This window comes from Stegostoma tigrinum, chromosome 9, assembly GCF_030684315.1.
Source record: "Stegostoma tigrinum isolate sSteTig4 chromosome 9, sSteTig4.hap1, whole genome shotgun sequence".
Classification (NCBI taxonomy): Eukaryota; Metazoa; Chordata; class Chondrichthyes; order Orectolobiformes; family Stegostomatidae; genus Stegostoma; species Stegostoma tigrinum.
The window spans coordinates 23,709,568-23,734,941 of NC_081362.1; the positions used below are offsets into that span (position 1 = coordinate 23,709,568).

The window sequence follows — 25,374 nt, forward strand, 5'->3', positions numbered from 1 at the left end:
TTGACAGGTGGTCACATGTGCATGTAGCTAACAGGAAACATTGTTTCCCTGCAGCCAACCAACATAGCTGTATGGGAGCAACTTATGCAGAATCACTTCAAATCACTGATGATGAACAAGAAGAGAAGCAGCAAAAAGACCAAAAGCTGGCAGGAGCAATTCCAGCTACTGCATCTTTCCTCAATCACATACGACTCCATAGAATACAGGAGCTGAGCACAGCAATAGTCTAAGGGAGGTGATATGCATAATGTAGTGTATTACAGACAGAGGATCGGCTTTGAAGACACGACTAAGCAGCAATGTTTCTGAAAGCTCTGATTTTCACAGAATGTAATTACTGACTTCTACTGGAACAAGAGCTCCTTCCAAGTCGGTAAGGTGGGAATACATTGATTGGATCATTGCAACCATGTAATTATTTATCTCTGGCTTCTTCCTGAAATATGCTCATGATATTTGCAGTGTTTCATTAGTCTGCTATGCTGAAGTGCCTATCCCAGGTGACCAGTGCTATTTTTAGTTAATCACTTTGTTTTTTTTTACTGATGAGGATAGTCATCATTGAAACTGTGGATTAGAGTCTTATGTAAGTTGAAAAATATATGAAATGTAAAATGTAAAACTATTATCTGTCTATTTTCTCACTTTTACTCCAATAATTCTTTCCCTTTGATTATTTCTCTTTCTGCACCTGATTTAACTAATTCCCACTATTTCTTTCTCCATTATTCATCCTTCTTTTGCTCTCTCCAGAAACCTCTTGGTTGATGAAACATTTTCTTTTCCCAAGTGTCCCAGATACTCCAAAGATCCTGTCATTCATTATCAGAAAGACAAACATTTTTGCAGCTAAAAATTGAGGGAAAATATGATGCCTCATTCTGGAAAAGTCAAGACCAAAACGACTGCAGGAGTTTAAAACTCCTTCTCGAAAGCTAAATAGTGGACTTGTCAGCAATGTCAACCTCCTGCAAAGCATTTTTTTAGGAATGCTTGCACACATTTAAGTGAACCTAATCTACTTTCAATCCCATATATGCTGGCTCGTATATTCTCCAGTGTGCAAGGACACAGATCAGTTCGGATGCAGAGGACTCAGGTGAGTATCTAGGTGGTATGGGCTTTAGGAAAGGGTTGAAGGGTTTGTGCTGTGAGATGTTGAGTACATTCTTCAGCCTTCTAGACAGCCTCCTGTTGCTATTAAAGATCATAACAGAGTCTGGATGCAAGTCTGGTGGAGGGCGAGGCAGAACTTGACATCTCAGCAGCTGCTGTTCCATCATTTTGTGGCTTTGCAGACCCAGAGGCACTGCCATTGCTATCCCCATATCTCTTTAAGGACAGGTCACCTGGGTCTCTCCTTCTCTATAAGGATAAAACAACAGTCTGGCAAATCTAAGAAACTTATAGCACTACCAAAAACACTAAAGAGTATTTACAAGATAACAAAATGTGGAGCTGGATGAACACAGCAGGCCAAGCAGCATCTCAGGAAGACAAAAGCTGACGTTTTGGGCCTAGACCCTTCATCAGAGACCCTCTCTGATGAAGGGTCTAGGCCTGAAATGTCAGCTTTTGTGCTCCTGAGATGCTGCTTGGCCTGCTGTGTTCATCCAGCTTCACATTTTGTTATCTTGGATTCTCTAGCATCTGCAGTTCCCATTATCAAAGAGTATTTCCAGATAGTTACCTGTAATTTTTGGTGTCTGGCCCTTTAAGGAATGTTAGTGTAGTGGCTATTTTATAACTTCACGCTTGTTTATTGACTGATTGACATTAATTATTGGCCCTGCGTGCTCTAAATTTAGTAGTTCTCATGTTGCAGCTGTTGGTTAGGCTGTGCAATGTCAGAATAGTACATGTTCGTAGCCTTCTGACACATGAAGCCCCCTCCATGGACACTTTTTCTAATAGAATACAGAACGGGCTGCAAAGGAAATAGCCCATTGTGCATTGATTCCATCCCACTCCAACCCTCCAACCCCACCCAACAAAGAAAATCAATTTTAGACCTGGAGAACACGGATTCCAATGGGATTATGGCAATTAATTGAATGCCTACAGTGACAGATAAAATAGTAAGTGTCAATGCAATTGCATTAGATTTTTGTTCTGAGTAAAATTTCATTGTGTATTCTGTGATTTTTTTACAGTGAAATCACATTGAGTCTAATTTGGATGATGCAAAATTTCGATTCTGTTGACATCATCAGGCCTTCAGGAAAATAACAAATTTATTAGAATGATGCCTGTGAAAAGCCAAAATTTGCAAATTGTTAACTCGGAAATAGCTAAACCTATGCAAGTTTGTCATGTGACCCCACCAAAAAAGTGGAGTGGGAGTTAGGCCACTCAAGACCATGAAATCATACAGCACTGGGCATGTTATCATTTGCCATTGAGATCTCCATGTGAAAAGATATACAAAACTTGCAAATATGGCTAAACCTCTGAGAAAGTTAGAAATATTGTTAATCGGAGAGAAAGTAAAGTTGAGACTGCAAATGGAAAACTGTGGCATGAAGCAAAAAATAAATGTTGTGAAGAGTGGGAGATTCTACCGCTGAGTTTGAAATACAAGGCAAACATCTTGGAACAGTTCAACAAGTGGACATAGTCCCCAGCAAGCAGGATGAACTGAATGGTTACCTATCCCAATGTTAAGGAACCTCTTTTAATGGGGTTCAGACAATCCAGAACATTTCCAACTCGAATCTAATCCTGCAAAGAAACCAGGCTTTGTTGACCGATGGCTGGACTGATTCAAGATGAGACACAGCATCATCTTCTGTGCGGACTGTCTGAAGACAGCATGCTAAGCGATAATTATGACTGGGTTTTTATGGAACTAACTTTGAAATGTTAGGCCATGGTAAAGTATGACCAAATTGAACGATATGGGGTTTTGTTTACATAAAGCTCGCTTCTAGGCGAATCAAGTTTCATGGGGCCTCCTCGGCTATCTTGAAGCTCTGCATAACACACATATTTGTTTGCAAATCCCTTGGGATTTGAATTATCAGGATTTTACTGTATTTACAAAAGCCTGTTGATTATGTAAGTCATTTGTTCCTGCTCTTGGTAATTTCTCTAAAGTTGCAGAGTTGGAACAATGTCAAGGTTTCAAATGTTGGAAAGATGTCAGTTCATTGGCATTAAAAAGCAGACAGACAAACAAATAATAAGTGACATCAATCTAGCACTGGCATACTAACAATATGAACTAAGCTCAAATTCTCGTCTTGATGTACATCCCCAGTCAGGATTCTCTTAGCTGATGAGTTTCATCTCTTATCTCATCGTCAAGTAAGGACAAAGTGCCAAGAGAACTTTCTTTTGTAACACTGAGGTTGCTGGAAACTTCAAATAAAAATCAAAAGTGCGAGAAAAGTTCAGTATATCTGGCAGCATCAGTAAAAAGAGAAACAGAGTTGACACTGTCCAAAATGGCTTCTGAACTGTTCAAAATTCTTGAATGGAACTCTGGATTCCAGTGTATTGCCACAAGGACGTCCAGAGTGAGGCCACATATTTTCCTTTTATGTTTCTGTACTGTATATGCAAGTCTTAAACTACCTTCTTGGGAACATAGCCCATATCACATTCTTGATTCCTTGCATTACAATATTAGACAAGTACAGCCCCTCACATGTGATGAAAAATTTAGGTCAGTTCCTGATGTGAGTATTAGCCCTGAGATGCAATTAGAAACCGAAAAGCAATGTTTATATTGAATATAGGCCTAAACAAGTATTTTCCCATCCAAAAACAGATGTCATCCGACATGTGAAGTCTATAGTAATTCAAACCTGTGGCTCCTTTGTATAGAATAGTGGATATAGTTGTACAATCAAAATTCAGTTGAACCGCTACACTCCCCTACAAGACTACCATTGTAAATCACGATGTATATTCTATGCCATCGCTCAGGAGGAGGGTGTGTGTTTGGTTGCTGAACAGAATAGGAATCATTTGGTTCTGTATGGAAATTGTTTTTATTGTTCAGAGCATCTGAGGTTTGAATCCAATGGCAGTTTAAATGCACATACTCATAAAGAAACAATTGTTGATAAACAATAAAGGAAACAAGAACACAATTGTGATTCATTTGATGGTGTAATTGATGCATTTAGTCTTACATAATTCCTACTTACATAAATTAATACAACATACTTCTTCAGACCTGTTTATTTGGTTCAGTTGTAAATACATGACTCATAAGTTGGGATCATGTACTTGATGTTAATGAAGGCATCTTCTCCTCCATAGAGTTCAAAGATCTCCAGAGTCTCCTGAATCAGGTCTCCAATGTTTTCTCTTTTTTGTTGGCTGTAGTCAATGCCATCTCCTGTATTGACTAGGGTTTAAAAGAAAAACAAAAGGAAAAGTAGCAATAAAATCTGGTAGTGTGTCACCTCTTCTTTCAAGTTTCAAAAATTCATATTCAACTAATTTGAAATCTTTGTATGGTCTAACTAATTTATATACAAGACCAGCAGTAAGGAAGAGCTGAGTAGTTTTGACTAACTTGGCTGGCCTTGCACCTGTAACTGGAAGTAACAATGAAGATCTGTTTACAATTGAAATGCCAAGAAATCCCTGGTTGTTTTGGTTTCCTCAGCAGCATGCACAATTCATACATGATGCACATTATTGAGTGTTTATGGTAACATTTGAAAAGGTTTTAATATCTGTCTATTTTGTCTCAAAAAAACCCAGTGATGACACATAAAACACTTGTTGTAGACTTTGTTGTGTGAATTAAATATTCCAATACAATGTTTTCAGACTTTAATAAAAGAAAGTTTTTGTTAGGCTTTCACAGAATAGTGGATCTGCACTTTTGTGTAAGTAAAAAAAAATTGCCAAATTTAAGGTGTAGCAACAATAAATTTAAGGTTAAGATGCAACAAAAACTCTGACATGACATTAGTCAACTTACTTCATGTTTGAGGTTCTGACACATCTAGAGAGACATAAACATTGAGTGAGCTTTTAGTTTTAAAGCAAGTTCAGCTCTGCAAATAGATCATGATTGTATTGTGATGCATTATGAGCAATGTTATACTGTCATTCTGGTAATGCATAACATACTATTACTACTGCTCGTTTTACTTTTGTTTCACATGTCTGCTAATAGGCACTTTTTTATGACTCTTAATTGCCACTCTTGACTGCTACATTGCTCTTTGTCACTTCAACCCAACACAAATTTGCTTTCTATAATTACAATCAATGAATGATTTGGGAGAATTCTGAACTTTTACCTAATTTCAGTTTGTTGATGAATTGGCAGACATTTAATGAAAAAAATAGTAATATTGTCTGTGTTCATTTGTACTGAACTCAAAAATTTGTAGAACTGACACTCTGACACAAATACCAGATGCATTTGTACATGACAGGCACTGATGCTACCAAAGAAACCTGAGCTATCTAATGGGTTATGGATATACCTCTGGTCTGCAAAATCTTTAAACATTAATGGGATGAAGGCGTCGCTGGCTAAGCAGTAAAACAACCCAGGAATTCTAGAGTGCTGGCATTTATAAAGGGTTTGAAGCTTAAAATTATAAAGATCTTTGATGAAGAAACAGGAACTTCCTGTGCGAAGAAACCAGTGTTTAAAGGCTCACAATTTAAAATGATCAGCAAACATGTAAACAGAGAGGTTATAAAAAATGCCATTATTCAAGATTTTGTTAGATCACGGATGACTGCTGGAGGTTGAGGCTAAGTTCATTTCAATTTTAATGAATAATTGTATATGTATTTGAAGCAGAGGAAGATGCAGGGCTCCGGGGATAAAGTGAGATTGCTCCAGCAAAGAATCAAGTTCAATGGACTCAATGGCCTCTTTGTTTCCTTTCTGCAGTATAATTATCTATTGTTAGGACCGCACTCATTTGCCTACCCTGCCTTTATGGTGGAATATTATTGAGAAAAGTTGACAAAAAGATAATTATGGTCAATCTTTTGAACTTAGCATTATTATGAGGATTCTGACTTGGCTTTTGTGGGATATGGGGAACTGGGAAAAAGCTGCTCTTCTGAAGTATCTCAGCCTATGTGATAGCCCTGTAAAGGTCCTGTTTATTTAGAAGCATGCCATGTTCTGAGATTGAATGCTATGCGCACACAGTATTGCGTTGACCTTCCTACGAGCTGACTACAAATGAGTAAGATGTAGGCACTAACTGTAGTTTTACTGTTCATTGCAGTTGCTGATTGGGAGGTGGGTAGGAGGCAGTAAGTGGGTATGTTTTTTTCTCTACAAGAAACTATTGTAAAGTGGAAAGCAGTCAGGGATGCCAGTACAAATCAAGGCAATGGCTGTCATTTGCAACAATGTGAAAGAAAATTCTACAGTCTATGCATTGGTTATTTCCTATTTTTACTTAGTATTGTACAGTACAAAATTTTGTACAAGAATAGTTTTAAAATAATATGAATAAATTAAGGAGTACTGCTTCAAATCATTTTGCACTGATATTTATTTGGGTTTATGTTCAAGAGAGTTAATGGCTACTTGAACATTTATAGAACCTGGAATGTTCAGTGTAGGTTTGAACCTGTTTTTATTTTACCTTACAACATAGTTTGCAATATGCATGGAAACAATTATTGATATAAACATATTTTAATATATTTGCACTTGGTCATCTTCAGTTCAGATTCATAGGTTGTTGCAGCGACCAATGCTTTGAGTTGTCTGTTCCCATGAAATCTAAAAGGAAAATGTTGGACCCTGATTCCCAGTATATGTGTGAGAAAGACTATATTGTGGACAAGCACTAATTCTTACAATGTGGTTACATCATACTTGAAAGCACAGAGTATGCTGAATAAGGAGAAGACTTTTGTTGCACTGTTGCAGTGCTTTGTAGGCTGGATTCAGTCTTGATCTCATTAATCACAAAGCTGCAGAAATATTTGTCGACAAGCACCATTTACAATCTCTGCAGAAACAAACATCCAGATTTTAACTCCAGGAAGGAATTCCTCTGGTGATAGGAGGGTCAATATTGACAGGATACAGTTATGGTTTCTGCTTTGTGAAGCTTAGGAGTTTAAGGTAGTCTCCTTGCTGAATTTACACCACTGAGCACAAAATAAAACAAAATTGAAATACATCAACAGCTTAATCAACTAACTGCTGATTTGCTTGCCACCCGCTTTTCCTTATTCTGCACTAGGCACAACTTTTAAATTAAAAACTGTGTGCAGCTAATTGTTTTTCATAAGAGTCTGTTTTAATATATTTATGAGGCTTCCACCTGCCTACAGTGTGCATCTCAGCTGCTTCAAGTAAGTAATCAAAATGATGGTGCATGACAGTGCATTGAGAACAGTCTTGAAACTGTTTCAGTGCCTACCCCATTTCTGACTAGTCGGCATCAGAATTCAATCATGAATAGGCAAGGAAGAAACATTTTTTTTTGCATTACTACTTCAGCCATCAACAACTTATTGCTTTCCCAGAAAATGGAAGTGAATGTGTAATTACTAAAACAAAACTCTGTTAGTCTGCTTATCTGGGAGTACATCATTGTCAAAATTTATGCAATTGTGCAACCTTCAGACTGAAGTGATTCTACTTAGTCAAAGTGTAATGGCAACTTTAATTATACTCACAGAGAATGCTATGTCTTGCCTGTTATTATGTGTGTAAATTGCAAAGTGAATTTCATTTCAGCAAACCTTGATATTCATTTTATCCACAAAAAAAATTCCTTGATCATTAGGCCCCATGGAAGGCTTATATGAGAAAATTATGAATAACACACATTTGTTTCTTCCCTATAAAAAAAATTAATTAAAACCAGATTTACATTTGGCTAAACGTGAAAATTAAAGCCATCAAATCTAAAAAGGCTATTAATAATGGATCCTGTTACGGCACAGATAATTTATTGTCGCTACCTGTCCCCTTGTTGCTAATTGTCACTGGTGAAGTTACTTTCTGTCACAGGTAACTTCCATGCCCCAACAGCTTTTGTGTAACAGAATTTTAACAAGAAGAAAGTGACTATTTCCTCTACAATTAGATGTTTAAAATTTTAGTCCACCACACTCTACCAACTGAGTTTGGTAAATTCACATAATTATACACTTGCTGACAATTTTCCTCAAGTTTTGCTTGTCATGCATGGTCCCCTCATTTGAATATCTGCAAAGGCCACTGAACGTGAGCAGACTATTCAAGGGGGAACTTATGAGACTTTGTCCTTAATTTGCAGCAGATATCTAGAGAAGCACACAGAGTTGACCATAGCTTCAATGAATCAATGAATGATTTATTGACATGTATATTTTACAGTGAAATATAATAAAATACAGTGGAAAGCTTTCATTTGTCACCATAATCCTGTGATAGTTAAAGAAAAAGAGAAAACAGAAGGATATAGCTTAAAGAGAAATCCATCTGAACACAAGTTCTGAGCTAGCTCAGAACCACCACTGCCTTGCCAGACACAACTAACATTTAAGTTGCCGATCCGCAGGCACCATCTTTCATCGTTGGGTCTAATCACCTTCTCCACTGCCCACCCTGGGGACAGCAATGTTGGAGACTATCACTGCAGTCAATGTTGCCATGGTGCCTTCTCGCCGCTGCCAAGTTAACCCTGCCTCTTACAGCTTGTCCTTCTGCCTTGGTGGCACTCCAATGTGAAAAGCAGTTCTGTTGTACTGTTGCTAGTGAGATCACAAAGACTATTTGCATTCTTCTTGCTCCCACAATGTGCATTTGGTTGCTGGCCACGGCCTGTGCATCGTTAGTAAAGTGCATTGTCTCACACAGATACATTCCCTACATGCACCTAAATGAAAGTTCGATATTATCATCCCAGTGATTCAAATTGGTTGATACAATGTAGCATACCAAATTTGATCAATGCATGCAGTGGTAGCATTGTAGTAATGCATATCTGGACAACAAATGTTATGTTACAAATGTCAGCGGAGTGAAATTAAAATATGAATAGTTGTAGTCCCAACATGGACAACTCCATCAGTCTCCAGCTGTGATCCTGAAAAAGGCCCCTTTAACTTACTCTTTGTCTTCTGCCAGTCAGCGAATCCTCTATGCATGCCAGCACCTTGCCCCTAACACCGTGGGCTGTTATCTTATTTAGCAGCCTCCCGCATGACACTTGTTAAAGGCCTTCTGGAAATCCAAATATATCTGGTTCTTTCTTGTCTAACTTGCTTGTTACCTCCTCAAATAATGCTAACAGATTTTTTAGGTATGACCTCCCATTGACAAAGATGTACTGACTCAACCCTATTTACCATGCACTCCTAAGTACTCTGCAATCTCATCCTTAACAATGGACTTTTAAAACTGACTGAGGTCAGACTAACTGGCCTATAGCTTCCCGTCTTCTATCTCCCTCTTCTAAACAGGGCCAGTCAAAAGTTGCCCTTTTGAATTATTAATATTGAGACAAAATTTGAAGAAGCATTTTGGTGAGTTGCTGAAACTATTCCAAGGCTTTTCAAATCATGGCAAGACTGGAAATAACAATGCCTTGCCCTGATGGAGGCAATTATAGCAATACCACTTGTTTTGCAACATGAGCAGGACATGGGGGAGCAGGCAGAGAAAGGACGCTCTGCAAAGAGGGGCAAGAAGAAGGGCTCAAGAAAGAAAGCTATAATCATAAACAGTATTCTGGGAACACTACTTCTACATTGCAATTAGTCCAGAACAATGCCTGAGGAGGCTATGGTTAATAAAAGCGGTAGCTATGGAGTTCTACCACTTCCTCCACACTGACCTGGAGCTTCTCAACTAATGTGAGAATAGTTCTTCCAGTGGCCATGAAGGTCAGTGTTCCCCTTATACCCTCACTCTCTGCCAGTGGGTCCTTTCAGGCAAACCACAGTTTATCACTCACAGAAGCATCTTGGAGCTGGAGGAGAACCTGGAGACAACCGCCATCAGACAAAAAAATAGTGTGAAAGAGAGAGAGAGAGCAGAAACCATGTAAAAGATGATGGAGAGAGAATTAAAAAGTCACAGGTAAGTCAAGAGTCGGTTGCTATTGAGCAGCTGCTGTTAAGGGCTGTGTTTCAATTCTGGTAATTATGAAACACTATCACAGGGAAAGTAAGAAGTTATAGACACAGTTAAGAGAGTTGATGACTAGTAAAGTTGAAGAATTTCTACTTTCTAGTAATTTCCAGTTGTTAGTTAATAGCACAAGAGTAAGGTTGGTGGGAACAACATTAGTTGAAAAATGGGCAACCTACTAAGCGGCGGTATTTGGACACTGTCAAAATATATTTTCTCAAAAGGAAAAGCTAGAATAAAACAATTCAGAATTCCTTGGTTGACAGAGGCAATAGTTAAAGTTAGAGAAAAAAAAATATGTTCATAATAGGTGTCAGGGAATAAATAAAATAAAAACCAAGCTGTATTCAGATGGTTCAGAAAGGAGGTGAAAAGCAAACAAGAGAAGTAAAAAGTGATTATGAGAAAAGACTAACAGCTAACATAAACAGAAATCCCAAAGTCTTCCATGATTACATCATTTGCAAAAAAGATTTAAAAGGTCTCAGATCAATTTGGGACCAAAAAAGGGATTTACTCATGGAAGCATATAGTATAAGACCATAAGACATAGGAGTGGAAGTAAGGCCATTCGGCCCATCAAGTCCACTCCGCCATTTAAATCATAGCTGATGGGCATTTCAACTCCACTTCCCTGCACTCTCCCCGTAGTCCTTGATTCCTTGTGAGATCAAGAATTTGTCGATCTCTGCCTTGAAGGCATCTAACGTCCTGGCCTCCACTGCACTCCGTGGCAATGAATTCCACAAGCCCACCACACTCTGGCTGAAGAAATGTCTCCTCATTTCTGTTTTAAAATTTACCCCCTCTAATTCTAAGGCCGTGCCCATGGTCTCCCCGCCTAAAGGAAACAACTTCCCAGTGTCCACCCCTTCTAAACCATACATTATCTTGTAAGTTTCTATTAGATCTCCCCTCAATCTTCTACACTCTAATGAATACAATATGATTGAGGTGTTCAATGAATATTTTGCATATGTCTTTACCTACAGTGCAAATGCTACCCAAGACCTGTTGTCAGAGTAGGAAATTCAGTCAACAGCAATATTCGTGGTTGGTTCGCTTGCCGAGCTGCTTCGTTAGTTTGCAGATATTTCATTACCCTGCTGGGTAACATCATCAGTGCAGCCTCTAATGAAGCACTGTTTTGTTTTCCCACCTGATGTTTAAACTCTGAGGTCTGTTGGAGTTGATTACCTCATTTCCAGTTTTTCTTCACAGTGGTGTATATATAGGGCCTAATTCTACGTGTTTATTGATGGCCTTCTTTGTGGAGAACCAGGCCTTTAGAAATTCCTATGCTTGTCTGTTTGGCCTGCCCCAGGATCCTGATATTGTCCCAATCAAACCGATGGTTCACCTTATGTGTGAATGGAGACAAAGTGACAATTACTTCATCGTTCAAAGAAGGTTGTAATGACAGATCCACCAATTACTTACCAGTCAGTTTAACTTTGGTTATGGGTAAATTGCAAGAAACAATAATTTTGGATGGAATTAATAGTCACATGGAAAACTGTGGACTAATTGAGAAGAGTTGGTATGATTTTGTGAAGGAAAAATCATGTCTAAGTAGCTTACTGGATATTCTTTGAAGAGGTAACACAGAGAGTTGATGAGGGCAAAGTTGTTGATATAGTGTACATGAACTTCCAAAAGAAGCTTGATATAGTATCACAGAGCATTTGAGAGGAAAGTGATACTCATGAAACGAAAGGCACAGTAGCAACATGGATACAAAGTTAACTGAGTGATAGGAAACAGAGACTAATGGTCAATGGGTATTTTTCGGGCTAGAGGAAGGTATGTAATGGAGTTCCCAGGAATCAGTATTGGAACCCGTGCACTTCCAATATCTGGATTTTACTGTGCAGGGGATACATTCAAAGTCTGCAGACACAAAACTTAGAACCATTGGAAAATTGTGAGGATGACAGTGGAGAACTTAAAAAGATATAGGCAAGATGGCAGATGAAGTTCAATGTGTAGAAGTGTGAGGTCATTCACATTTATACAAGGGACATGTAGAAGCAGCATAAAATAAAGAGTATTATTCCAGACGGTGTGCAAATGTAGGGAGACCTGGCTTAATATGTACATAAGTTATTAAATGTGGCATTACAGATAGAGAGACTTGCTAATAAGACTTGTAGTAATGTAGGTTTCATTAATGGAGCATAGGATAAAAGAACAGGAAATCAGGTTAAACCTACACTGGACTCAGGTGAGATCTCACTTGGAGTACTGTATTCAATTCTGGATGCTACACTTTGTGAGGAAAATGAGTGTGCTGGAGACAGTGTAGAAGAATTTTCCAAGAATGGTTCCAGGGATGAGAAATGCCAATTATGAGGATAGATTGAAGAAGTTTGAACTGTTTTCCTTGGAGAGGAGATGGGTGAGAGGTGATTTGCTAGAAGTTTGGTTGCACAATGGCTCAGTGATTAGCACTGCTACCTCACAGTGCCAGGGACCTGAGCTCAATTTCAGCTTTGGGTGACTGTGTGGAGTTTGCACATTCTCCCCAAATTGGCATGGATTTCTACTGTGTATTCTGGTTCCCTCCCAAGTCCAAAGATGTGCAAGTTAGATGGATTATCCATGTTAAATGTAGGGGTTACAGGGATAAGAAGTGGGCTTGAGTTTAGGCGGGATGCTCCTTGGAGGGTCAGTGCCGATGATGGGCTAAATGGCCTGTTGCTGCACTCTGAGCAATCCAGGATAAGTTTAAAAAAACATGAGGGGATCTGGACATAAAGGATTGAGAACCAAAGGGCTTAGTTTTGACATCTTTTGCTAAAGAAGCAAAAACAAAATGAGAAAATAAAATTCTCCACATGGGTTTGGAAGCAACAGTATGAAGACCAGTTGAGGCAGGTTCAGAAATAAAGAAGCGTCTTTGGACCCAAAACATTAATTTAGTTTCTTTCTCCACAGAATCTGCTAGACGTTTCACATTTCTCCAGTGTTTTCTGTTTTTATTTGAGGAAATCCTTTGCCTGTCTGATCCCATGAGGCATCATTCTCCCAGACACCTTTTCCTCTGTGCCCTATTGCACCATTATCAACTACTGCTAGAGGGTGTTAAACACTTCCCTGCTTGATTCTTGCTATCGGACAAGTATACATCGTACACACTGACCGTTTGCTAAGCAGTTGTGTGATTAGAAGCCTCAATTTTGTTATAATATCTAGAATGTTTGGGTCGACATGTAAGGGAGCATTCTCTTCTTACATCATTGATTTGGCCAAATAGAAAGGTTTGGTGTGATTTCCGGCATTGGCTTAAGAGGACTTCCTTAGCTTATTTCTCTACCAGTACCTTCCAAGGAACCTAGGATATATGGCAAACCACTCACATAGGGTCTAGATTGGTCAGGACTGCAGGAGTCATATGATTGTTGCTTCAGTTTTCTAACAGTTTATTGCTACACTGTTTTCCAGGGAGGGAGTATGCCTTTCCAAACTGGGTGTACTCCTTGGATTTACAACAAAAAGATCTCACCAGGATTCTTCATCATTTGGGACTCCACTTCACTTGAGCCATCAAACAATGCCACTTCAGATTCCACAGTAGTGCTGAATGAGTTGCTTCTCCCCATATCATCTACCAGATTTTTAGTCTCAAGTAACTTCCCTTTGTGAACCTTTTGCTGAGGCCACCATCCAAATTTAAGTTCAACAATTTTGGTGTCATTACCTGTATCCAGACTCCAATGAGTCTTTGGGTTTCAGAGTCCCAGATATCCTGGCTCTTAGTCTGAGCCTGATATTTTGATTTGGGAGGAATACACTCGCAGAGATTGGAGGATCGGTCCTGTCAGTCTTGTAATTATTCAATGTTTTACTTCTTAGAGTTTCCCTCATAATTCTTCTGGATTTTAACTCAAACACCTTGCTTCGCCTCATGTGATGCTCAGCAATACACTCATTTACCTGGAAATCTCCAACAGAAGGTGTAGTGAGTGCAAGGAGATGGTCCAATGCTGATTAAGGAGAGATCCAGGAAGAAGATGTGGTCATATGACTTCAACTCCAGCGACAGAGGGATCAGAGGGTCCTCCCCTTTAGCTTGATTATGCTCATAAAACCTCTGCTGTCAGGCCACTGCTATCCCAAAAACTCTTGTCAGTGCCTCAAAGATTCACAGTGGATCTCTTTGAACATTTGTGTCTCTTCCCAGTATTTCTGACAGGGTGTCCCACACAGTGGTACCATCATGAATGCTGCCTTCTCACCTCATTGAGATACCATAATTGACTGTGCATCCTCAGTCTCTTCCTCCATATCTAACCAGCTTCCAACTCATTGGTAAGTAGAATACCTAATCAGGAGTACTGCTTCCTTTCTCCATATCACCACATACATGAGGAACCTCAGCCTAGGTTTGATCTAAAGATCCAGTTTTCTTTGACAATGTTTGAGCTCCAATGATACCAGAGCAGCTTTAGCGTCCACTAAAAATACTGCCAGTTTCAACACCTTCACCATCCATTCCATCTCAGCCAGGTGTTCTTCAACCTTATCCATCATGACGTGATGCAAGAGCATCGGTGTTCTGCCGACTATGCCAGAAGTGTAACATGAGATTGAACGCAAAGATTGCTCAAAGACCATGGAGCCTAAACTTATTTTATTCCTCTGACATCAGGTCAATTCAAACATGAAAGGAAATTAAGGTGAATAAGGAAGACACAGTATTTGCATAGCATCAAAATGTGGATTAGGAACATAGAAACAGCTCCTGAAACCTAATCTGCTATTCAATAATATCATGGCTGAACTGCGGTCCAACTATATAGGCTTGCCTTGGGTCCATATCCTGCGATATCTATGAGTAATTAAAAAATTGTCTTTCTTGGATTTCAATTAAACAATTGAATTTGCATCAGCCACTGTTTTAGGATGAGATGCCCAAACCTTCACTATTCTTAATGTGTAGCAGTGTTTTCTAACATCTCTCCTGAATGGCCTGCCCTAATTCTTAGACTATTACCCTTGGTTCTAGAATCTTCAACAAGTGGAAATAGGGTAGATAAAGATAAACTGTCTTTCCTTGTTAATATTCTGAAGGCCTCGATAAGATCACTCTCAGCTGTCTAAATTCCAGCGAAAAAAGTCTTAATTTGTCTCATCTCTCTTCATAATTTAACTCCTGAAGTCCTGGTATCATTCTTGTAAACCTGAGTTGAACTTCCACCAAGCTCAAAAAATCCTCTTAAGGTGTGGTGCCCTGATCTGCCCACAGGCGTCTAAGAAGGGTTTTGTGTCTGCAGCGTAATATCTGTATCCCTGTAGTCCAGCCCTCCAGATATGAAGACCAGGATTCCATTATCTTTCTTGACGATTTTTGTGTGTTTTAAAGAGCTATGCACCTGAACCCCCAAATCTCAATGGACATCCACTGTATTTAACTTTACACTTCTAATAAAGTACCCTGATCTATCCTTTTCTGGTCAGAAAGCAAGTCACACTTGAAAGCTGTGGAAGATGCATTTTAATGAAAGCAAGTCACACTTGGCCTGGAGAATCAAAGCCTGAGGGGTGACCTTATGGAGGCTTGTAAAATCATGAGAGGCATCGATAGGGTGAGTAGTCAAGGTCTTTTCCCCGGGGTAAGAGAGTCTAAAACCAGATGCCATAGGCTTGAGGTGAGAGGAGAAAGATTTTAAAGGAATCTCAGGGGCAATGCTTTCACGCAGAGAGTAGTGCGTGTATGGAATGAACTGCCGGAGGAAGTGGTGGAGGCTGGTACAATTACAACACTTAAAGGGCATTTAGATGGGTATTTGAATAGGAAGGATTTAGAGGGATATAGGCCAAATGCTGGCAAATGGGACTAAGATTAATTAAGGATTTCTGGTCAGCATGGACAAGTTGGACAGAAGGGTCTGTTTCTGTACCTTACATCTCTATGAATCCACAAAAACCTTCTGAAAGTCAATATAAAAAACATCCATCTACTTATCTCCACCCATCACCCTAGTCACCCCTTCAAAAAATCTATTAGATTTATGATTCATGAATCCATGCTGACTGTTCCTGATTAACTGAAATTTTTTGAAGTGATCAGTGACCTTATCCAATAGACTCCAATAATTTCCCCATCTCTGATAATAGCAAACTAGTCTGTAATTCCCTGGTTTCCCTCTGTCACTCTTCATAAAGAGTGGAGTGACATGAGCAAATTTCCAATCCAGAAGCACAACTCTTGAATCCAGGGAATTTTGAAAGATTATGGTTAGGGCATCAAAAACATGCTCTCCTACCTCCTTTAACACCCTTGGATGGAAACTGTAAGTCCTGGGGATTTGTTACTTTTCAGTTCTATTAATTTCCCCATTATTGATGATGTACTTAAACTAATTTTATTTCAACCCGGTCCCTGATTCGCAGTTAATTCTTTTGGGACTTTTGGCAAACTATCCTCCTTTGCTGCTGGAACAATGTAAGCTAAATAATTGCTCAGCATGTCAACCATTTCCCCATGTTATTTACAATATCCCCACTCTCAGCCTTTAGTGGGCCATTATTACTCTCAACCAGCTGCTTTCCCTTTAAATAACCATAAAATCTCTTCTTATTGTCTTTTATGTCTCTTGCAAGTTTCCTTTCAAAATTCTTTATAGCTTCTCTTATTATTTTATGGCCCTTTTTTGGTCTTTATATTTGTCCCATTCTGTGGGATCTTTACCATTGATTGCATTTTCATTAGCCTTTTTTAAAAATTCTAAATCTTTTACTTGTTTGATCCACTTTATCAGGTCTCCTTCCACCCAGGATATCTTTTCCTTCAAAGGTGCTCTATTCGATTGGTCTAGTTACCCTATTTGGTGCTCTTCTTCACCACCACCATCACGACCACCTGCTGGAGGTCCTGGCACAATTGCTTGAGTTGCCCTGCTCAATGCCCTTCTCGTTGCTACCTGCTGCTGGAAGTGCCAATTTCTAAGCCAGGCACTTTGCAACATGAGGAAGAAGGAGCACCTAAAGATGTTTCACAAGGCAACAATTTACCATCACCCTTGATGGCCTCTATAGTATTAAGTGCCATTAGATCAATGGTATTAGTTCTGATGATTAAATGAACCATCTCTTTGAAGGTGCTGAGGAGATGTAGGCACCCTTTGTTAATCGTGCATGTTTTCCATCTGTGATTTTTTTTCCACTGCAAGAGAGAAGAAAGCACATTAATTGCTTGTGTATCAGTGTCCTTGAGTGATGTACCAGCCATTGCTGAATCACTTTAGGTTTACAAAAGGTGTGTGTGTGATTGGAATGATTGGAAGATGTGTGTGGGTGAAGTGTAGGGCAAGAATGTTAGGAATGAGTTCTGAATGGCAGGCTGTGTACGAGGTAGGTGATGCAATGTGGCTTAATGAGTAATGTAAAAGATGGGATATGCCATCTATGTTAGATTATGATATGCAGATGCATCCTTGCACTTCGGCTACCTAATTGAGGTAATTAAGCTTCTTTTAGCATGGCAGCTATATCCTAGTGTGGCATTCTGGGCATTAACTCTTTCTGCCACTTGCTTCTGATCTTATTTGTGAAGGCTTCCTACCCCCTGGTGGAAACATAGGCTCTTTCCTCGCCTCCACCTGTCCGGTGAGTGCCTCTGGGTAGTTGTTTCCTTGGTGGTACACTTTCACCACCTTGTCCATCTGTGCTCTGACGTGAATATCCACCAGCCTATTACTGCAAATTTCCTTTTATAGGAACTGAACCTATAAAAAGGGGAAACTTCCTGGGGGATGTGGTTTCTTTAAATGCAATTTGGTCCATTGCAGTGCACAGAGGCTGCCAGCAATGTTGTTCAAATAAATTCATTGTGGAAGCTGCTTCGGATCATGCTGCAGTTATGGAGATCAGCAGCTGAGCTTGTTTTGAATTGGATCAGGCTGGTTGCAAATTGACAACCCTGTGCCCAAATGCTATGGTACACAAATATAGAATCACAGAAATGTAACGGAACAGAAGGAGGCCATTTAGTTCATTATGTCTGCATTGGCTCTCCAATGGAGATCATGAGTTAATACCATTCTTCTGCCTCATATCCTTTCAAATTATTTCTGCATAAATAATCATCCAATGCCTTTTTGAATGCCTCAGTTGAATCTGCCTTCACAACACCTCCAGACAACGTAATCCAGACCTGAACAAAAGATTTTATCTCTCATCAAATTTGCTTCTTTTGTAAACCACCTTAAGTCTGTGCACTTTCGCTTTGATCCTTCTATGATGGGGAAGTTTCTCCCTATGTACTCCATTGAGCCCCCTCCTCATGAATTCAAAAATTTCAATCAGATCTCTTAGTCTTCTTTTCTCGAAAGAGAAGTCTTTGTTTCTCCAGTCTATCATTTACTGATGTTACTTATCCCTGGTATCAATGTTATAAATCTCTTGTGCACTCTCTCTGATGTACTCATATTCTTCCTGTAGAGTGGTGCTCAAAACTGCACACAACATTCCAGCTGAGGTCTAACATGTTCAGCATATTTTCTCTGCTCTTGTACGCGATTCCTAGTTCATAAAGACCAAGCTATTGCATGCTTTATTAAGTAATCTTTTCACCTGCCCTGCCCTGTCACCTTCAATAATCTGTACGTTCAGCAACCCCCTACCCCCAGCCTCTGCAATCACTTTAGAATTTGTTTTAAATAGTCTGTCCTTGTTTTTCCAAAGGAAGTGCATGACCTCACACTTCACTGACACCTATCCACCCAAGTTTTCTTTGTCTTTTTGGAATCCTACGTTGTCCTACTATCAGTTTACAATGCTTCCAAGTTTTGTATCATTTGTAAATTTTGGAAATGTCCCCTGTACACCAAGCTCTAGATCATTAATATATATTAAGAAAATCAAAGGTCCCTAAACCAAACCCTACTGATCTCCACTATAAAGTTTCCTCAAGTTTAAAAAATATCCTTTGACCATCACTGTCTGTGATCGATGTTGCTAATATCACTTATTTTGCTTGAGCTATGCCTTTTCTTGCAAATATGTTGAGTGGCACAATATCAAATGCCTGCTGATAATCCATGTACACCACATTAACAGCATTACCCTCATTGACCGTTTCCGTTATATCTTTGAAAAAATTCTAGCAAGTTAAAGATGATGTCCCCTTTTCCTGCCTAATTTATTTCTAATCAAGCAGAGATAGTAAGAACTGCCAATGCTGCAGTCAGAGATAACAGTGTGGAGCTGGAGGAACACAGCAAGCCAGGCAGCATCAGAGGAGCTGGAACGCTGAAGTTTTAGATTGGGACACTTCTTCAGAAATGGGGGAAGGAGCTCTAAAATAAATAGATGGAGGAGGGATGTGGCTGGGGAAGGTAGGTGGGGTGGTAATAGGTGAGTGCAGATAGGCAGTGGGGGGGGATTGGCCAGTGAGGTGGGAGGAGTGGATAGGTGGGAGAAAAGTCGGACAGGTCAAGGAGGCGGGGATGAGATGGAGAGTTGGTCATGGGATGAGGCCGGGGGTGGGGAGATTTTTAAACTAGTAAAGATTGGGATCATTGGGTTGTAGGCTCCCAAGATGAAATATTAGGTGCTACTCCCCCAGTTTCTGGGTGGCATTGTTGTGACACTGGGGGAGGCCCAGGATGGACATGTCATCCAGGGAGTAGGAGGGAGAGTTGAAGTGGCTCATGACTGGAAAGTCTTGTCATTTGTCATGAACAGAGCACAGGTGCTCTACAAAGTGGTCTCTGAAGGGTCTAGGCCTGAAACGTCAGTTTTTGTGCTCCTAAGATGCTTGGCCTGCTGTGTTCATCCACCTCCACACTTTGTTATCTCTGAGCATCCACTTGGTCTCACCGTTGTAGGGGAAGTCACATCGGGAGCTGTGGATGCAGTAAACCACATTAGCGGATATGCAGGTGAATATCTGTCTGATGTAGCAGGTTTTTTTGGGTCCTTGAATGGACGTGAGGGGGGAGGTAATGGGACAAGTGTAAGCACGCCTGTGATTGCAGGGAAAGGTGCCAAGAGTGGTGGGGCTATTGGAGAGTGTGGAGAGAACAAGGAAGTCACAGAGACCCCACAACCAAAGATATATTTCCCTCCCCACCTCTACCTGCCTTCCGTAGGGACCACTCTCTCTGTGACTCCCTCGTCTGCTCTGGATTCCCCACTAGCCTACATATTCCTACTTTGGAACCTACAACCCAATAGTTTCAATGTGGACTTTACTATTTCATAGTCTCCCCACGCCCAGCCTCATCCCATGACCAACCCTCCCTCTCATCCCTGCCTCTTTGACCTGTCAGTCTTCTCTCCCACCTATTCACTCCTCTCACCTCACTGACCAATCCCCATCACTGCCCACTTGCACTCACCTGTCACCATCCCACCTACCTTTCCCAGCCCGATTCCTCCGCTCTCTATTTATTTCAGAGCTCCCTTTCCTTTCCTCCATTTCTGAAGAAGGGTCCTGACCCAAAATGTCAGCGTTCCTGCTCCCCTGATGCTGCCTGCCCTGTTGTGTTCCTCCAGCTCCACACTGTTATTTCTAATCAACCCATCTTCTTTCATGTGTCTATTCATTTTATACCAAATAATTGTTTTAGAAGCTTCCCTACCACTGAAGTCTTTTTCTCTCCAGTTCAGAACATTATCACTTAAGAAACAACATGCATTGATGGGAGCCTTTTCAGAATATGATATTTGAAGAAATGTCATTGATCTTAAAAAATAAACAAGTTTCTTTCCACTATGTGTTTCCAGCGTCGTCTGTTTTTTTCACAGATTATCTCAATGTGTTTTGTAGCCAATTATTTATTTGAAATATAGACCTTGTTGTAAAGCAGGAATGAAGAATATTAACTGAAATACTGGCCTCCAGTCACCCAAACAACTTACTACCACCGCCCTCTGTCTCCTATCATTAAACCAATTTTGGTTCCAACTTGCCAAGTTTCCCTGGACCCCATGTCCCATTCTCTTCTTTATCAGTCTCCAATGTGGGACTTTGAGGCTTTATTGGAATCTATTTAAATTGTGTCAATGACACGCCTTTCACATATGTACCAATTTATTAGACATGGCCTCTCTCTGGCAAAGCCATGCTGACTCTGCCTGATCTTTTTCTCAATGTGGAGACTAATTCGCTTTTCCAGAATTTTCGCCAATAATTTCCCTGCCACTGATGTGAGACCGACTGGTCTGTAATTCCCTGGCTCATCTCTACCAGCCTTCTTGAAAAGTTGAACCACATCAGCTGTCCTTCAGTCCTCTGGCGACTCCATGAGGCCAGACAGGGACTAAAAATTTCCTCCCTCGTCTCCCACAGCATCTTGAGATGCAATTCATCCAGATCCAGGTATCTGTCCACTTTTAAGCCCACCAAAATTTCCAAAGCTTCATTAACCGCCATGACAATCTGCTCAAGAACCTCAGCGTCCCTCCTCCTGAATTTTGTACCTGTATCCTCCTTCTCCAAAGTGAAGGCAGATGGGAAATACTCATTTAAAATCCTACAAATATCCTCTGGCTCCATGCACCATCTGCCCCCTGGGTCCCGGCTCTTTCCTTTGATATAATTATAGAATATCTTGGGATTCTTGCTAATCTTACTCTCCAATGTTTATTCATGTCCCCATCTGCTCTTCTAATTGCTTTATTAAGTTTCCCACACTTTCTATACTCCACTCGGGACTCCTTTGATTAACACCCCTTGTACCTGTTAGAATCCTCTCTGTTCCTTCTTATCCAGTCCCGAATATTCCAATATATCCAGGGTTCTTTGGGCTTTCTGTCCCTACATTTCACCCTAAAGAGAACATGCTGGGCCTGTACTCTCACCAGCGCCATTTGAATGTCCCCCACTGGCCTGCTGTAGATTTACCATAAATAGCTGTCATCAGTCTAGTTTGGCCAGATCCTGTCTTATTTCAATAAAATTGGCCTTTTCCCAATCCAAAACCCTTTATTGCACACCATCTTTTTCCTTAAGCACGCTTAAAATGTGTGGCGTTGTGGTTGCTGTCATTGAAATGCTCTCACACAGTCAATTTGAGCAATTTTTGGATTTGTTCCCCTGAATTAGGTCCAGCACTGCAGCTTCCCAAATTGGATCTTCTACATGTTAATATTAGAAGTTGTCCTCAACACGTTTCAAGAATTCGGCTTCTCTCAACCTTTAATACTATGACTATTGCTTTTACGACCTCTGTCAATTGTCTACATGTCTGCTCCTCCATTATCTTCTGACTGTTTGGAGTCCATAATACACTCTCAGGAGTGTGACTGCACTGTTTTACTCTACCCGTAAAGCCTCATTTGAAAACACTTCTAAGATATTGTCCCTCTCTACTGCAGTAACTGGTTCTTCACGAATATTGCAACACCACCTCCTCTCTTAGGCTCTCCCCTGTCTAAAGATCCTATACCCAGATTGTTGAGTTGTCAATCCTGCCCCTCCCTCAATCCAATCTTTGATGGCAACACCTTAACCTAAAATACTCCTAGCATTAAAGTATACGCCACCAAGCCTTAATCCCCTAAAACACAACATGACTGAGCTCTGTCTACCTTGGTTCCTTCTCTAAAGTATGCTGTATATTTATTGTAGTAACATGCTGTGTGCCTTCCTTGACGCAAATTAGTTTAAACTTCTCCCAAAAGCACTAGCAAAACCTCCCGCAAAGTTGTTAGTCATTTTATGGTCAGAAGCAAGTACACTGGCACAGATCCCACCTTCTTCAGAAACAATCATAGTTACTGGGAATCTAAAATCATCCCTCCTGTACCAGCTCTTGAATCATGCATTCGTCTCCCGTGATCCTATTTCTGTGTGCACTAGGAGTAATTCAGAGATTATAGTCTTTGAGGTCCTGCACTTTAATCATAGCTAGACTTTTCTGGAGTGGAAACAGGAAGTTTTGGTACACTCAAAGGGAGATAGCGATTTGAAATTCTCTTCTTGTTGAAGGCAGAGTAGTGGACTTTATCTATATGGGCTTCAACAAGGCATTTGACAGGTTCTGCATAGTAGACTAGTTAACAAGTTAGATTGCATGGAATACACAGAGAACTAGCCATTTGGATACAAAATTGGCTAGAAGGTAGGAGACAGAGGGTGATGGTGGAGCATTGTTTTACAGAGTGCTGCAGGGACCAGTGCTGGCTTCACTGCTTTTTGTCATTTATATAAATGATTTAGATGTGAATATAGGAGGTATGGTTAGTAAATTTGCAGATGTCACCAAATTAGTAGTGTAATAGACAGCGAAAAAGTTTGCCTCAGAGTAAAATGAGACCTTGATCAGACGGGCTGATGGTTTGAGGAGTGGCAGATGGAATTTAAACTAGATCAATATGAAGTGCTATATTTTGGTAGTGCAAATCAGGGCAGGAGGTATACACCTAATGTTAGGGTCATGGGGAGTGTTGCCAAACAAAGAGTCCTGGGAGTGCCAGTTCACATTTCCTTGAAAGTGGAGTAGCAGGTAGACAGGGTAGTGAAGAAGGTGTTTGGTATACTTGCCTTTATTGGTCAGTGCATTGAATTTAGTAGTTGGGAGGTCATGTTGCAGCTGTACTGGACAGTGGTTAAGCCACTTTTGGTATACTCTGTTTAATTCTGCTCTTCCTGCTATAGGAAAGATGTCATTAAATTGAAAGGATTCAAATAGGGTTTACAAGGATGTTGCCAGGTTGGAGGGTTGGAGCTTTAGGGAGAGCTGAATAGGCTGGGGCTATTCTCCCTGAAGCATTGGAGGCTGAGGGGTGACCTTATAAAAAATATATAAGATCATGAGGGGATAGGGTGAATAGTCAAGGTCTTTTCCCCAGGGTAGGGGAGTTCAAAGTTAGAGGGCATTGCTTTAAGGTGAAAGGAAAATGATTTCAAAGACCTAAGGAGCAAGATTTTCACACAGAGCATGGTGTGTGTATGAAATGTGCCAGAGAAAGTGGTGGAAGCTGGGACAATTACAACATTCAAGAGGCACCTGGTATGGTGCGTGAATAGGAAGGGTTCAGAAGGATGTGGACCGAATACTGGCAAATGGGACTAGATTAATTTAAGGTATCTGGTCAGCATGGACGAGTTGGACGGAAGGGTCTCTTTCTATGCTGCGCCCTTCTATGACTCTATCATCCATGATCTTACTTAGCAGTAAAATAGTCTCAAGAGGCTAAGTTGTTGATTTCTATCCCTACATTCCTATAAGCCATTACAAAACAGAAATATGTAAAAAGGCTTATATTAATTTTTGTGAACAATGATGCAGTTGTTAAGCGCTATATTACCAAATACTATTACAGGTTCCCATTTAATGTATTCTGTCGATGTATATTCTTGCTCCTTGTCTTCTCAATGTTCTTTTCATTAGTTTCCTGATGTTACAGTAAGGGTCAGATATTTTTGTCTACATGCCTGACCTTATTAAATCTATTTGGGTATAATGAATAGAAGATTGATTGACAGGTCTTATGCCAATAAGGGAAATTGTCTGACTTTTTGTCCACTGCAATGATTATTGTCAATAACTTTATTCGAGATAGTTCTATCCTCTCTTTGGGGTAACAGACTTTCATTCCTGAGTTTCAATCCTTTAGCAGGGTATCTACTACAAACATAGCCAGCATTAGGTGTAAATTATCCAGATATTATTATACAAAATATCCATATTACCCTTATATCCTCGTTTAATTCGCCAGCATAGCGCCATGATTTGTAGAATTAGAAAAGAGAAAAGCAGTTTCAGGAAGAAAATAAATTCTTGTTTCTTTCCATGTGTAGCACTGCAAGAAATTAACTATGTTTTTATAAGTTTTTCAGTGAACCTTACAATACTACATAACTAGTCCCAAGAGTTGCAGTGAATGCTGAACATGACATTTTGATTCCCAGCTCAAAATTACAAGTTAAACTCCGATGTCAATCTGAGTATGAAGGAAGGTAGACATCAAGAAATGCAAAATAATGCACAATCTCAGAGATTCTTCATATAAATGAGTTCAAATGAGTACAAAGTAATATTAATGTAAATTCATACATAATCTTTTTTAACAAACCTGTTATTTCACAAATTCATACTTAAATTGCTCAAGAAGCATAACCACTGGTTGAGACAGGCTTAGCCTAGCTGTTTTATATTTGATGTTTGCTACATTGGGGAATTTTGGTGAAATAATTTCTATTCTTCAACTAAATTCTTCATTTCTTAAGGAATGCTTACTGGAATCAATAATTTGTTTATATTCCTTAGGAGTTAAAACATAACTTAGGACAAATTGCAACATTTTGGAGTCCTGCAATTAGTTCATGATTATTAAGA

The 25,374-nt window shown here is 39.9% G+C and overlaps 1 protein-coding gene across 5 annotated transcripts in view; it reads right to left on the minus strand.

The window, feature by feature from the left end:
• Positions 1 to 3,987: 3,987 nt before the first annotated feature.
• The window catches only part of LOC125454670 (parkin coregulated gene protein homolog), a 304,227-nt gene continuing 282,840 nt past the window's right edge, over positions 3,988 to 25,374 (minus strand). For all 5 annotated transcript variants that reach the window (XM_048535690.2, XM_048535692.2, XM_048535691.2 and 2 more), the window contains one exon: positions 3,988 to 4,360. In XM_048535690.2, the coding sequence (XP_048391647.1) occupies positions 4,200 to 4,360 (161 nt within the window). In that variant the 3' untranslated portion in view covers positions 3,988 to 4,199. The remainder of the gene's footprint in view (positions 4,361 to 25,374) is intronic.